Source organism: Venturia canescens, chromosome 2, assembly GCF_019457755.1.
Source record: "Venturia canescens isolate UGA chromosome 2, ASM1945775v1, whole genome shotgun sequence".
Taxonomy (NCBI): domain Eukaryota; kingdom Metazoa; phylum Arthropoda; class Insecta; order Hymenoptera; family Ichneumonidae; genus Venturia; species Venturia canescens.
This window is the reverse complement of record NC_057422.1, coordinates 22,979,002-22,995,038: the sequence shown is the minus strand read 5'-3', so window position 1 is coordinate 22,995,038 and position 16,037 is coordinate 22,979,002. Positions and strand designations below refer to the sequence as shown.

The following is a 16,037-nucleotide window of genomic DNA, read 5'->3' as shown; positions in this document are numbered from 1 at the left end:
CAATAATTCTTTGGCATGTAAAATATTCTCGTACGTGTCAACATTGAGTCGGTTTCGCGTCTTATTTTTCAAGAGGTTGAGTTGAGAAAACACTCTCTCAGCGGCTGCTGATGAATGTGGCAAAAAGAGAAGGCCTTTGACAAATTTTGAGAGATTCGGATACATATCATGTTTTAATTCATTCGACATTTCGAAAACTTTTTTCCAAAATTTGTCCATTGTTTCATTTTTAAACGCTTGAAGCTCGGCCACATTGGGTAAACGCCGTCATTCACTGTCGTGTCCTTCGATATCGTCGATAAGCATGGGAAACAATTTCAAAGCGTCGCTAGCAATAGAAGAAATTTCTCCGTGTAAGGCTGTCGTGGGGTTGAAGTGTGGGACGAAAATGAGGATCGGGTTTTCAAAATCAAATCGTTTTTTTATTTGTACCGCTAATGTCACGTAAAATGAGAGAGCATGAGTTCTGAAACTATGGATTTCTTTAGCTTCAACGTCTCCACTTTTTATGAGAAGTTCTGTTTTCGCTCCAAAATACATATCTTCAATCTGAATGAAATTCCGAGGGTTGCTAGGATCAACTGTTTGAAGCCTAACCTGATCAAGATAGTCTTTTTTCAAGAAATTTCGAAGAATATTCCGATAGAGATCTCTCACACGCAAGCACACGTCAGCAATAAATGTAATTTTGGTTTTTCAGCTTGAAATTCGATATTTAATCGATTCACAGTTTCCAAAATATGTGATAGAAAAGTGAAATAAATCTTGAAATTTAGGCTTTTGAGTTGAGACAGAATCGTCTGACTAACGGGAAGATCGTCTTCAAAACACGTTTGTGAAGAAGAGAATAAGAGCATCCCAGTTCTTTAAAACGCAATCTACTGCTGCCTAATATGGGAGTTGAAATGTAAAAATTCGTAAATACAAAATTCGATAATTAGAATAATAATCAAGTCACCAGAAATAATCACCATCTATTGTTGAAAGAAACTGAGGAAGTTAAAAATCGTTTATCGAGAACTTAAGCACTTACTCATTTAATAAAATGGTAAGTACTCACTTGAACAGACAGCCATCTTGTTTGACTTGGATGGAGCAATTTGTGCGGTTTCAAATTCACAAACGTCTGGAACTCCCGTAGTTTTTCCACTCTGTTGCTGCTGTGCGAGAAATATTTGTAGACAGATCGGACCAGTTCTTCGATACTTCATGCAGTTTTTGTGCGGCTGCCGATGAGCACAAGTGGGCCGAGTGACAAACGCATCCCATTACGAATAGATGAGGTAAAATTTCCTTGAATCGAGCCTGAACTCCACGGATGTTCCCCATCATCACAGACGCGTTGCGTCAGCTGCAAATCCAATCATATTTTTGATCGAGATTCCGAGTCGTTTTAGATGTTCAATAACGGCGTTGAAAAGATCTTCAGCGGTACTTGATGCCACTTGGATAAGACCGAGAAAACTGTCCCGAGTCGGAGCACTTTTGATGTGTTTAGTTATCATTAGATTATCAGTTTCTGGAAAGTACAATAAAAATCAAACCTCAATGAAATATATTTTATAGCACCGCATGACCTAAACCCGCATTTTAGCCACACAAAAGCGTGGCTAAATGCGGTTTTATGTCATACGGGCTATAAAATAGTATAGGATACTCGTGAATTAAGCTGCTCTATTATAGCACGGCGTTTAGCACCCTCGCTATACGCTCGGGCGCCAACTTCACGCCGTGCAATAATAGGCAGCTTAAGTCACACCTATCGTAATGTACTACAAATGCAGGTTCATTTATAAGAAGTTGTTCGATCTATTCTCTCGAAACTTGCTTCAAATGGGCAATTCATTACTAAAGGTTATAAAAAAACCATTTCAAACGTAATTAATAAAAAAAATTGAATCTGCTAAATCTCGGTAATGTATGAAAAACGTTTGGTGTTCAAATGAACAAAATGTTGTCAAATAAATGCAAAAGTGACGAGTACATCGGATGACGAATGAAAAAAATTAAAAACATAATGATATGTAAAAAAAATTACGAAACCAACTGTAAATAATTTCAACAACACAATTAAGAAAAGCTTTCACAAATCATGAAAAAAACATTATATTTAGAAAAAATACAAATCCGTAATTATATTGTAAAGAAAAAAAAAATTCAACTAGAACGTGAGAAATTCATTCCTACAGGAAGCATCCGGAAATTGAGAAAGTTCTAGTGAATCAAAAAGTTAATAAAAAATCGCATCAAAGGTAAAAGTCATTTGTTACTCTATGGTGGCAGAGTCTTAGAAGAAAATCGATTCTTCTCAGACTTTCGGGATCCCTTGGTATTCACAATATTCGACGTCGATTTCGTGTCGGTACAAATTATGTTTAAATATGTGCTAAAAGTACTTGTCCGGCCTATCACTCAATGACAACGCAACTTAGGTCACACGTATCGTAATGTACTATTATTGTACTCTTATTGCCTATTGCATATACCTCTCCATCTGGATAACATTTTCTTATGGTATTTCGTCTTGGGCCAAGCAAGAATTATTTATTCAATCCTGGATTCCACAGTACGTTCCAGAATTCTGGGGTTCGATTCTAATGGAATATCGTAACAGTTGTTTTTAATTTTTTTTTTAATAAACAACTGTTGATACGATTTTTACGAACTTCCTATTCCTCTCTGCATGAATTCAGACCGAGACAGAAGTTCTATCGCGGTTACAACACGTAGCTTATGACTCGTTTTCGTTACGGTTGTTTTCATGGCAAAGCTCTCAAATCTTTTAACCACGGGAACAGAGTAAGGATTCAAGAGAGCTATGAAAACTTCGTTTTCTATCGTTGGTTTCGTCTCTCTCTCTCTCTCTAACACACACACACACACACACACACACACACACACACACACACACACACACACACACACACACCGTCAAGAAATGCCATCGTCCCTCTTCGATTCCCGATAAATCGTGTGGGATTCCGTGTCATAGGATCCCACGAATTCAAAGTTCAAATATCATCGAAAATATTCTTTCACAAGCTAGGGGTTCAAAAGAGAAATTTCACACCGAACGATTTTAGCTCGGCTGTAACTTGGGACCCTGTCTCACGCTTGTATACGACAGTGCAACGTTACGACGAACCTGTCGATCATTTTTGGAAGTATCGGGAGCAAAGGGGGGGGGGGGAGAAGCCCTTATGCTTCCCTGTCCATTTTCGTCAGATTTTCGCTGGGTATTCAACGGGACGGACGTGGAAAATTCAAGGAAGTTGTAAATTCTCTTCTTTCGATTCTCGAATTCGGTCAGTGAGTTCGATCTTTTCTCGGTTAGTCATTTTCGCATTTCGTACAGTTTAACGGGTCACAAACAGAATATTCAATCCTGAAACAATATGTTCGGTTGCGGCCGCGGTTGCCTCAAAGTATAAACTTTTCTCTAGTGTGAGATTTCGAATTTTAACACGCGCGTTCTTGGCTCTCCTTATACAGGCTGTAGAAAATTTCCCGGATAAAATTTTGCATCGTGGTCGTTAGCGGAAATCTCCCTTGTGTCGTGATTTATAATTGGTGAAGCTTTTCGGTAATACGTGGGCGAGAAGTTGTAGAACGGCGTGGAATAAAGTGAGAGAGTGAAAGCGTGCGGTTAAGAAAAACCAGGTTCGCGAATTAAAATCTTAGTCCGGCCTGGACACCGACTAGCGGGATCCCAGTATTTTATAAAACCAACAACGTCATCCTAAACATTTCGTTCACGAGTAGTCCCGGAACGAAATAATGAAAAAACGGGCTCGCATTAGAATATAAAGAGCGTAGGTCTTGACCGATAACGTGTGTGTCGTGTGCGTGCTGGTTCCTCCGTTTCTCCTTCCCGTAGTAATATTTGTTTCGGTTTTTCCGCGTAAAAGAAATATCGTTCCCGTATATTTGACGAATTTGTACCCGAAAATGTTATCCTACGTTATTTCAATAAATTGTTATTAGTTAAATAAATGCTATGAAATTCATGATCGACAAGTTTACGTCATCGTCGATCATTTTCATTATTCATTTTCATCGTCGAGTCGACTGACGTCCACAGGATTTTATTATCAAAATAAATCGACGAAAGGGAGAGACAAGGACCTTTGTGGCCTCGAACAATTATTTATAATATTAAAACAAATTGGTCACCATATACACTCCCGTCCAAAAGTTTGAGCTCACCCGTCGAAATTTCAACCTACACTTAAAGTTTGATAACTCAATCAAAAAATAACCGAATCGAATTCAACAAATGCCACTTTAAAGAGGACAAATTAAGCTTCAATTTGCCATCCCGTAATATTTTTTATAATTTTTTTTTTTAGCCGGTACGCTCTTTAGGACAGCGCTGTTTTTCGACAAATTTTTGGCCTTCTTAAACAGGCTGCCTATCTAGTAGAAATTTTTTCCTTTACTTTTCTCCATGACAGCTTTGAAGGGGATAGAAAAAGCTTCAATTTTGTTTTTTAGAAAATATCATACGATTTTTTTTCGCAAAGTTATCCTAATTTTAGCTAAAAACGAGGAATTTGAAAAATTGTTGTGTATCTCAAAAACTTTGGGGGTTCAGAAGAAATGTCAAAGGGGTAAAAAGTTGTGTCATTTTATAATAAACTCGCTGTAATTATTTTAGATTTTTTCGTTGAAATTTTTTTTTTTCGATCTTTCTGGTCGGGACCCGACTGACAGAAGCGATTTATCTCGAGAACGATGGGGTTTGCGATAAAATTTCAAGAAAGCAATTCCTACGATGGTCATCGTCCAGGCCGGTCAAAAGTGACTACGTAACCGGAAGATAAAAACATTATTCTCGTGAGCAAGAGAATCGAAGATTGGCAGCCAGTGAACTTGAAGCAAAATTCATTGACATCAGCAATATCTCGATATCAATGTTGACCATAAAGGAAGATTGCTGGAGGCTGAACTGTGGGAGTGCGATACTGTAAAAAAAAACCGCTACTGCGTCCAGTCAATGAAAAAAAAGGTACCGATGGGTACTGAAACATTGAGGATGGACAGTGAATCACTGAAGGAATGTTCTGTGGACGGATGATGTAAATTTTGAGTTATTGGTTCTCAATGACAAGTTCGCGTCAGAAGAACGTGCTCTCGAAAAAAATGGAGTGATTCTCAACAAGTTTTGGCCACCACAATCTCCTAACCCAAATCCAATCGTGTGCTCTTCCTCTGCCAGTGATTTGTGGCGAAAGCTTGAAGACCAACGAATGCCACGAATCGTCAATACAGTCCTCAAAGCCAGAGGTGGCTGCTTTTTCTATGAGAAACAGGTGTAAACAAGGTAAGCGATTTGTTGAACTATTTTTTTTTATTTACATAACATGGTGATTGCGATAAAATCTGAAAGAAGCACCTCGCTTATTCTAGAAAAACATCAATAAAAAAATTTGAAAAATGTCAATCAGTTTAAAATTACAATCTGAATCTATCTTCTCTCTTGAAATTTTATCGCAAACCCCATCGTTCTCGAGATAAATCGCTTCTGTCAGTCGGGTCCCGACCAGAAAGATCAAAAAAAAAAATTTCAACGAAAAAATCTAAAATAATTACAGCAAGTTTATTATAAAATGACACAACTTTTTACTCCTTTGACATTTCTTCTGAACCCCCAAAGTTTTTGAGATACACAACAATTTTTCAAATTCCTCGTTTTTAGCTAAAATTAGGATAACTTTGCGAAAAAAAATCGTATGGTATTTTTTAAAAAACAAAATTGAAGCTTTTTCTATCCCCTTCAAAGCTGTCATGGAGAAAAGTAGAGGAAAAAATTTCTACTAGATAGGCAGCCTGTTTAAGAAGGCCAAAAATTTGTCGAAAAACAGCGCTGTCCTAACAAGCGTACCGGCTAAAAAAAAAATTATAAAAAATATTACGGGATCGCAAATTGAAGCTTAATTTGTCCTCTTTAAAGTGGCATTTGTTAAATTCAATTCGGTTATTTTTTGATTGAGCTATCAAACTTTAAGTGTAGGTAGAAATTTCGACGGGTGAGCTCAAACTTTTGGACGGGAGTGTATAAGAGCAGATCCATTGGATTTTGCCCAATTTCAATTTTGCTCAAACTTAAGTACTTCGAAATACCTTAAAAACTATCCCCAATATCAAATTTCAACTCTCTAAGTACTCAAGGTAACGAAAACGAGTCTTATAAACATCAAAAAATTACCATTTTTTTGCCCCGTTTTAAGATGATAGTTCAGAAAGAGTTTACGTTCAAGTCAAATAATACTGGTTCCATTTCCTTCAGTATACCATCTAGATTATAGAAAAACGTGGTTCAGTCGTCCAGATCAAGAGGCCTTTCATTGTGATAAAGTTAAATGAATTGAAAATTCCAATAAAATGACCATTTTCAAATTTATGCTACAGGTTTATTTCTAGCTTAATTGACTTCTAATATGGCTCATTTTTTTTTATTTTTTTTTACCCTTCAAGCGAGAATTAGTTTGTAAAACCATGCATGACGAATTTGAGTTCAAAAGCTTGAATTTTTTTCTAAATTTTCAAAAAGAAAAAAATATAAAAACAAACATCAACCGTACTTGGCTTGATTGAATTGATATAATTATATTTTTGTAAAGAAACAGAATCAATACGACTTTTTAATACTTGGCGTAACTTTTTTCGTTTTAAAAATTTTTGTTAGGGATTAACATGTACCGAAACTCCTTAAATACGAAAATCTTGAATCTGTCTGTGGGGTCATCGCTTCAAGTTTTCAAATACACTACAATTTCATGAGATTCGATAAACGCTGGATAAAAAATGCGCACCTTGAACATTTACAAATTAAATACGAAGTCTGTTCCGCAACTGTACAATAAATTGAAACTTCAACGTATATCGTAAAAAATAGTGATTTTAACGTGGCGGAAAATAATTACACTTTTTCCGGGTCACTCACTGGAGAAGAGTTGTGGTGACCTGCTTTTCCGTGTCATAATATACAGAACGTATCCCCCCCAACATGAATTGGGCGTTATTCACTTTAAATGTGCACACTCACTTAGGTATATTAGCGTGGTCCTTATTTTGGGTTGAATTTTTTTTTTCACATTCAACCCCCAGTTCGACTTTAAATGAATGAAAAAAAAATGTGAAAAAGCTGCGGCCTGTAAGTTGACGGGAAGGGGTGCCGCAAGCTCTATCTTCATTTTAATTTCGACTAAATTTGTGTTTGTTATATATTTGATTACCTTATTTTACTTGCCTTGGAAGCAGTCACAGCACTTCAGCTTGATTCAAAATATTGTCCTTAACATTAAAAAATATATATATATATATTGAAACGTAACGCCCGCGGAGCGACCCGAACTCGCTTAAACGACCGACATATTACGCGAACTGAAAACATCGCGGAGCGATGAACAGGCGTGCGTCCCAACCGGCGGCCATCTTGGCTACTGATACAAAGGCCCGAGCGAGCCGGCGGGCAACGCTCTAAACAGCGCCACTTGCCTAGTTTTCAAACTAAAATTGTAATCTTTCATTCTAATTATTTCCAATCTTTTTATTGATCATTATGAGCATAATTAGGCTTAAATTAATGAGAAAAATAGCCGCTATCGAGGAAAATTAATGAAAAGGTTTTGTATTATTTGTATTATTTCGATTTGTATTATGTAAATTTTGTATTATTTATATATAAAAAAAAAAAATATGTAAAATTTGTATTATTTCGATTAAAGCCAGACGCGTGCTTACGGCGCATGCGCGGTGGTAAGCGTTCATGGACTATAGGAACCCGAACGTAACTTTTCCCGATTATCAGAATAAAATTAAAATTAAAGATATTAAATAAAACAATGAGGCCAAATCATACAAATAATTAAATAATGGCAATTTTCATTAGAATTTTATTATTTTAAAGTCACGCTGAGCTAAAAATCATCAGAAGCGGAATTTAGCGCATCGGGCAAAATAGCGATCAGCCAATAACAAGGCGTGAAATATGGCAGCGAGCCAATAGAGAAGCCCGTTACAAAAGAATACGCAGAACACGTCCGAAATAGGGAAATTCGGCGTTTGAGAGATTTTAGAGTGGGGAATGGGGTATAAGAGTCGGTGCACGGCTCATTCGAGAGGCAGTTCACCCTACCTCTAGAACCAACTCGGATCTCCTAGAAGAACTACTAGACCTAACTAAAATAGAAAAATACACTCTATTCTGGTATAACCTAAAAATCGTTTTTCCTATTTTTTCCTTTGGATGCCTGGGATATTGGTGAGACTCGGCAACGTATCGATCCCGTAGTCCAGGGTCCACTCCACTTAACCTAAAATTTCCGAATTTTCGTTGCACGGGGCATTGGTGAGACTCGGTGACGTATCGATCCCGTGGTCCGTGGACAAAAATTACCTAACCTAGTGAATGCTCAGGACATTGGCGAGACTCGGCGACGTATCGAGCCCGTGGTCTGGGCTTCACATCCTAACCTGTCTTGTGTCTTTGAGCATTGGCGCCATTCGGCGACGTTTGAGGCTCGTGGTCAAGCACAAACTTTCCACCTTTCATTTTTGGGTTTATTGAGAATAGAGGCGATAAATCAATGATTTTATGATTTTTTATTAAATTCAAGATTGTTTTGTAATTTATCCGATTTGGTTGGGTCGAACGAACTAATTAGCTTTAGAATCCATTATTAATTGACTAATTCAATAATCCATTGTCCATTAGGGCTATCGTACAAAATAATAGTCAAAAATAAACCATCTAGCCGAATTATAACGAATAAAAAGCAATAAAAAAGAGGCTGCGGTAAGATTAAAGTTTGTATAGGATCAAAGCGATCATAAATTGAAAAATTGTAAAAGAAAAGCGTACAACACTCTTGAATTACCAGGAAGCGTAAAAATCCAGGCTCAAGCGATTAGGATTCCAGGACATCGGTTGTAAATCATTAAAATTGCGAATTACATTTTTGTACTGAAAAATCTCATGCAAGGCGTGCAGGAAAGGAAATTGGAATAAGCAGAGGCACGATAAATCATAAAGCGTTCTTTATTGTACAAATAAGAAAGAAAACAAATTTGGAAATTCGATCAAAGATTTTCATACAGAAAAACGCTCCGTTTTTCCGGGTCTTTCGAGTTTTCTCTCGCCTGGTTCGGTCAAACAACGCGGACAAATAAAAATTAAAATTAAAAACGCGTATCATTTTTGTAAACACACAAAATTATTGCTTAATAAATTCATTTTGTCATTTTATCAACACAATCCTCGTCTCTCGTCTCGTTCATACCTGCTCCTTTTAAAATAAGGTAGCTCCAACCGACGCGTGGCGGCGTTCAGGCCGGGTCGGCAAGAGCGTTACGTTACAATATATTTTTATATATTAGGGTGCTTTTTTTCACGACTTCTTTTTTTTCATTTCCTATGCGAAATTTTGTTTGAAATATCTAAAAAATAATTCCCTGAAAATTTGAGCCTTTAATATTGACTCTAAATATTTTGCCAGAGCGAGAAAAGATTTCCCATTTGAAATACACGTAAACTTTAAATTCATTCTTTGAAATATCTATATCTCAGCGGCATTGTATGATATCATATTGCATCAAGGTCCGATTTACTCAGGATTGAATTCTCTACAAAAGTGCCCATTATGACGTGGCTGTAATCTGCACCTGTAAGATGGTACGGGTTGCTAAATCTGATTTTTGCGAAAAATTCTCATTTTTTTGACGTTATTTCATAAGTGACTGGATTCATGGAAAAAATGTGAATGACGAACTTGTAGGAAATTCAATTTATTACAAAAAAAAAGTCTCATAAACTAAATCGCTCAGATTAATATTTGTTGAGATATATAAAACATTTACTTGTTTGTTATATGGAAATTTTTATAATCGTTGAATTAAACTTCTCATAAATGCTAGTTTTCCATTTTTTATCACTAGGATTTCATACAATTATCATTTTGTTACATGCAGGTGAGTGGAAGAAGATAGAAAAGAACTGAAGTATCGAAGCATAATTGAAAACGAAATAGCCTTAAAGCGAAAAAAACTTAACTTACAGTTCAGAAAATAAAAATATTCGAAAGTTGAAGAATTATTCATTGTCTTTCTCTTGTATTGAAATTTTCATTTTCCTGCAAAGATTTGTGCAAATGTGAGAGAAATTTCACGGAAAAAAAATCATGCACTTATACATGTGATTTTCTAATCAGTTTAGCTTTAAAATCTTAACACCTCTCATCTTGTGTTTTGATAAATTCTTGATTTCTGACGTATTTAGTTAATGATTTCGATAACCTTGCATCACAAGAGTAACTAAATAGTTTGTACAAAAAAACTACTTGCACATGGAAAAAAACTTCACTGCAACATTAATTATTGCTTTTTCTTGATCAAATCGTGCTTGCCGGCACCCCTTCCCGTCAACTCACAGGCCGCAGCTTTTTCAAATCTTTTTTTTTTATTCATTTGGAGTTGAACTGGGGGTTGAATTTGAAAAAAAAAATTCAACCCAAAATAAGGACCACCCTATATACATTGTATATACTGAAATTTGACTATTCGAATTGATTTATTAAATCAAAGAAAGAGTATATTATACTTTTTCTTTTTTCTCTAAAACGCAGATCTTTTAGAAGTATATTTAAGTCTGCAAGCCATTTTAGAAATATCATGAACTTTACTAAATATTCATTTTGAATACCCGAATTCATAATTTAATCTGTTTTTGATGCTTGAAATGGTTTTTTAAAGTATTAACGTATTGCCTAGAACTAAACAATTAGTAACTCGATATATTGTTCTGAATTTTTTAGCTGACTCGGCGAATTCGTATATTCAATTTATAAGATTATATTTCATTCGAAGAGGCAAATGAATTTTCAACGGGATCATATGAATGTTGAACAGAAATTAGTTATATTTATTTCACAAAAAAAATGATTATAGAGATAGAACAAAACTATCGATATCTGTGAATTTAGATAAATATCCAATCGCACTCAGTAACGTAGAAGAAATAAAAACAATTACAAATTAACCCGAAAACGGATGTTTTGGAGTTCAAGGAGAAATCGACGAATTAGTCGATATAAGCATAAGCGCTAGGTTGCTCGCAGTACGAACAAACTCTCGCATACATACACACTCACGCACTCACACACTTCATACGTGATCATGGGCATAGATCATTCATCAGAAATATTTCAATAATTATTCCGAAAGCAAATAATTAACTTAAATAAAAAAGATTCACTCGGAATTGTCCCTTTTTGCACTTATCTCGAGATATTCTTGTTTTGCGCAAATCCCTCGTTGGCTCTTGTACTCCGGAAACCTCGGGAGAAATCGTGCAACGTAATTCGGGGTAAACGTCGAAGAAATCGATCCGGAATCCAATGAATATTGGGGCGGCCAAACCCAATACACCCGATTGACTTAATGGATGGATATCTTGTTGATCGCTGATTGAGATGTCTCTTCGACGGTCCCGGAGCAAGACGGCTCTCGCAGGTTCAATTCCCTGGTAATCGACGATGTTCTTCGCGTGGGAACGAGGGTGGGGAGAAATCTCGGTGATCGACGAACTGTCAGCTGATCATCGAGGCGATGGGCGCGAGTTTCAAGAGTCTTGTGAAAATTGGTTCTCACAAATTTCATGTTAACACGAATGCAAAATACCAAAACACGGTTTTAGTGCTTTTTGACTAGTTCTCATAATAGTGTAAAAACACCAAAATAGCAATTGCAGCATGATACTGAACCCAATAAAAGGAAAATATTCACATTTTATGAGACACAATTTAGCACATAAAACCAAGAACATTGAAATCACTCCCCAAGCGGCCTCTTGTTCATAATTCGAAATGATGCTTTGTCTGCAGTTTTATGAATACGTCAACACGTACTAGCCGCAGTAACGTGGATAGATAAAATTCCATTGAATGCCATACCATGCTTGTTTGCAGTTGACCGAATGTGTTGATAATTTTTCGCGAGGTGATAAAGCCAAAAGTGGCTGGGACGCTTTGCGAATGTTTCACTTGATTGTTAAGTTTTTTCGTTCCCGGCGTGAATTGAAGAATTTTTTTTTCAACACAAAATCCTCTGATTAGTCGCCATTAATGAAATTTCGCAAGGGAAAGCTGATATTTCTCATAAAAACCATAAGAACGGGGTTTTAAATTTGTTAGAAGTCGTAATGAATTTCAACATTAAGAAATTCAAATAATCAAGTGTACACACACACGCATGCCAGCACGTACGCACGCACACAACTGGTCCGAGGTGAAGTTCCGGAAGCTGATAACCGCATAACCGAATTACAACTGAACATACATCGACAGTTGTTCCGGACCCATATAAATGCGCGCGCGCGTCAAAAGTGTTCCGAACCTATACTCAACGATTCCGTTCACACATCGGAATATATTCCGAACTCACCCAATGAATTCTATACGTATTGAAGATTCCGTTGCGCGCACGTGTATGAGTGTGTGCCTTCATGTGAGCCTCGAATATACTCTATTCTATCACATTTTTCCCACAACTACGAAACCTCGTATCTTATGGTTTCTTATGGTTTTTATGGGAAATGTCAGCATCCCCCGACAGAATATCACTTATAATCCACAAGTTCGTGAAGAAAAAAAATGTTCCATCAGTATACAGAAAGATAACTAAACTGCATAATAGGGTATTTTATACCATGTAAAAAAATATATAAAAATGCATGATTATGATAGATTTCGTAAAAAGTAAACGGGAAACGTCAATATTTATTCATAAAAATGCAATGTAAATTTTATAATTCAATTTTAAAAATCGTCTTTTTTCATCTGTTTTTCAAATGTCTAAAACGCCATCCGCCATATTGGATTCCAACGTGACGTCACTCCGATAGTAAACAATCTAGATTCTTGTTGTGCGCTCTGTGTTATTTTGAAATTTTACAAGTCATTATGCACGTTTATGGACTTTTATCATTCATTTGATTAAAATCGCATTATGAAAAACGGTTTTGTGAAAGCAGAAAGTACAAATCTACCAATGATAAATATGTTGATGGTGGCGATGAATCCACAATTTTTGTGGCATTTTTACACTTGTATTATTGCATTCAGGCACGAGACACCAATGATATACCACTATAACTCATTATTTTTACAAATCTTATTACTTGGTCTTTCGCAATCGTATTGTTTACTAACGTCACAAACCGAAACAACATGGCGGCTAGCGTTTCCGCGCGAAAATTGAAAATCGTAAATAAAAAATAGTTTTCAAGACAGTTTTCGGTCTTATAAAATTGAAATAAAAATTCTACTGGCTTATTACGATCTCAGGATTATTTTAAAACAGTTTTCAAAAAAAGGTGTAATACCCTATTACACTTACTTTCATCCAAATTGTTTTTAAAAATATTTTTAAACATGTATTCAGAGAAAAATTAAACGAACTTGTTTTATAAATTGAACTTCTTTCCTTATCAGTCGTTCAGATATCGATTCCTAATTTATCGGAGAACGTACAGAACTATCATGTCACTTGCAATGACTCGCCTACTCACGTTCAGCGATGCGATCAGCTGATCAGCCGGCGCCATATGAAACGATCGATTTTAGCGGTGGAAAGTCTTCAAGTGAAGTGCTTACGGAGTTGCCTGTGTACACTCTTGACCGAAAAATGATTAAACTAATGAGTGTGAACGTGCTCTTGGCCGAACAAGTACTTTTAACAAATATTTAAATATAATTTGTATCGATCCAATCGACGTCGAATTTTACTAATAATACCGAAAGGCCCTGAAAGTCTGAGAAGAATCGATTTTCTTATAAGTCTCTGCCACCATAGAGTAATAAATGACTAGCTTTCATGTGATTTTTTTGGATTTAAAAGCTTCTTAGAACAATTTTATAATGTCAAAATTTGGAGTTACTAATAAAATACTTGTCCTCCGATTGGTATAATAAATTTTAGTGCTGCACGTAACTCAAGTAGTAATTTTTTCAATTCATTAGAAAATACTTGGCCTCGAATTGATATCATAAATTTTAATTCTCCACGTAAATTAGATGGAATTTTTTTCAATTGATTTAACTGTTCGAATAAGATAAGAAGAATGGGGCATCGGTTTCCAAAATGATTTCAAGCGTGATTTTTCCGTTTTTTATTTCTTACGTTTTATTTTATTTTTTTGGCACTTTAAAAAATATTTACAGATTTGTATTTGTCTGATATAATGTTTTTTCATGATTTGTGATTTTTTTTTCGAATTGTTCTGTTGAAATTATTTACAGTTGGTATCATAATTTTTTTTATGGAATTTTCATTATATCTTTCCTAATATGGTCAGGAAACAAGGGACCATCAATGTGCTTGTCCCAACCTTTTTTTCCTAAGGGTATTGAATTATATTGAGACGAAATTCTAATGAGTAGATTTGGATGAACGCAAACGTCAAAAACTATATTTTCCTTGATTGAAAATTCGGTAAATCAGATTTTTGTTTCTTAATTCAAACTCATATTTCGAATCATAATTGTTTTTTTATATAAAAAAAAGATACCAGCGTTCGTTCGAATCGATTCGTAAACAATGAAAATAATTGTCGTGTTTTGATTAATAAATTTTATTGCTATTCTGTCAAATTAAAATTGTTGGATCAACCGTCTTTTTCTTTTCATATATGCTCCTTTACTAAAGTAACTTGGACACCCAATTTTATTTTCAGAACAACATTATTAATTATCACTACCGTTGACAAGAAATCGTGATAGATCAAATTCAACTTATCGATTCGCCACATAATCGAATATCAATTTTTTGTTCCCAGGACACAGGAAATGTCGTGAAACGTGGCCAGGAGATGGCGAATATGAAAGAGGTTACAATTTGATTTTAGATGCTATCCTTTTAATCGTGCCATTATTGGTGCTTGCCATCACCTATACGCTTGTAACTAGAACCTTGTGCAAATCGGATCCACTGACGATGTCAACGTTCGAGCGCAACAGTACACAATCATCAGGCAAGTTATAAATATTCATACACAGTTTATATTACTGATGCGCTGCGTCCAATTGCGTTGCATACAATTCAATGCTTGTAATAAAACGAAACCAATAATAATGTTACGTGAAATTCGCCACTTGATAAGAAATCATGGAATTTCGATTGGAATTCCTTGATTTCTAATGAATATTATGTAGGGGAGACCGAGGCAAAACGAGATACCTAAGGAAATATTGAACTTTTCAGGAATTTGAAAAGCTTCGTCTATTTTTTACTCACAAAAACCAAGAAATGTACTGAAAATTTTTTCAATTGAAAAAAAAAATTCCGGGTCAATTTCCGTCAAAAATTTGTGAATTATTTTTTTTTTATAGGGGTGCGTTTTTATTTTATAAAAGTTTGTATTCTTCATTTATCGAATCATGGATTCAATATTAAAGCTGTGCGGAGTGGGCACATGATTTGTGTGCAGGTTTGATCACAGATGATAGTCCGCCAAAATAAACGAGCTGGGGCAAAGTGACCACACGAGGCTATTTCTTTTTTTTTAATTCAAATTTCATTCAATTTCACCGTAAATTCGAGACATCTAGTCAAAATCGTTCGCAGAGCATTTTTTTTCGAGGGGAAGTCCGCCCCTTTGCCCTATAATTTTTTTTGACAGAATATGAAAAATTACTGTGAAAAATTAATTTTTTAACACAGCAGTAGTTGGCAGCAAATATGTAAACCGACACATCTAGCTTAATTGCTAATGTTATCCGCTTTGCCCCACGTTCCCCTATTGTAACGGTACGTTTGTGCTCGTGCACACCGTCACGCGTGGATTCGAGCAATTCTATGTTAAAGAAGAGCGGGCATGAAAGAAAAACAAAAGTAAAATGAAATAAGATTGAAATGACAAATGTTTTATTCAATTTTGAATGTTTTTTGAATCAAATCACAAAAATAAATGGTTTCCGTTTCGAAATCGTGATTTATTAGATTTTATTTCGCATGAATAATTTTATTTCCGGTATTTTTCT

The 16,037-nt window shown here is 35.6% G+C and overlaps 1 protein-coding gene across 1 annotated transcript in view; it reads left to right on the top strand.

Moving 5' to 3' along the window:
- The window catches only part of LOC122405844 (cholecystokinin receptor type A-like), a 92,563-nt gene that overhangs the window by 41,312 nt on the left and 35,214 nt on the right, over nucleotides 1-16,037 (top strand). The window contains exons 3-4 of the mRNA XM_043410859.1: nucleotides 14,834-14,884; nucleotides 14,964-15,028. Coding sequence (XP_043266794.1) covers nucleotides 14,834-14,884; nucleotides 14,964-14,989 — 77 coding nt within the window. The 3' untranslated portion in view covers nucleotides 14,990-15,028. The remainder of the gene's footprint in view (nucleotides 1-14,833; nucleotides 14,885-14,963; nucleotides 15,029-16,037) is intronic.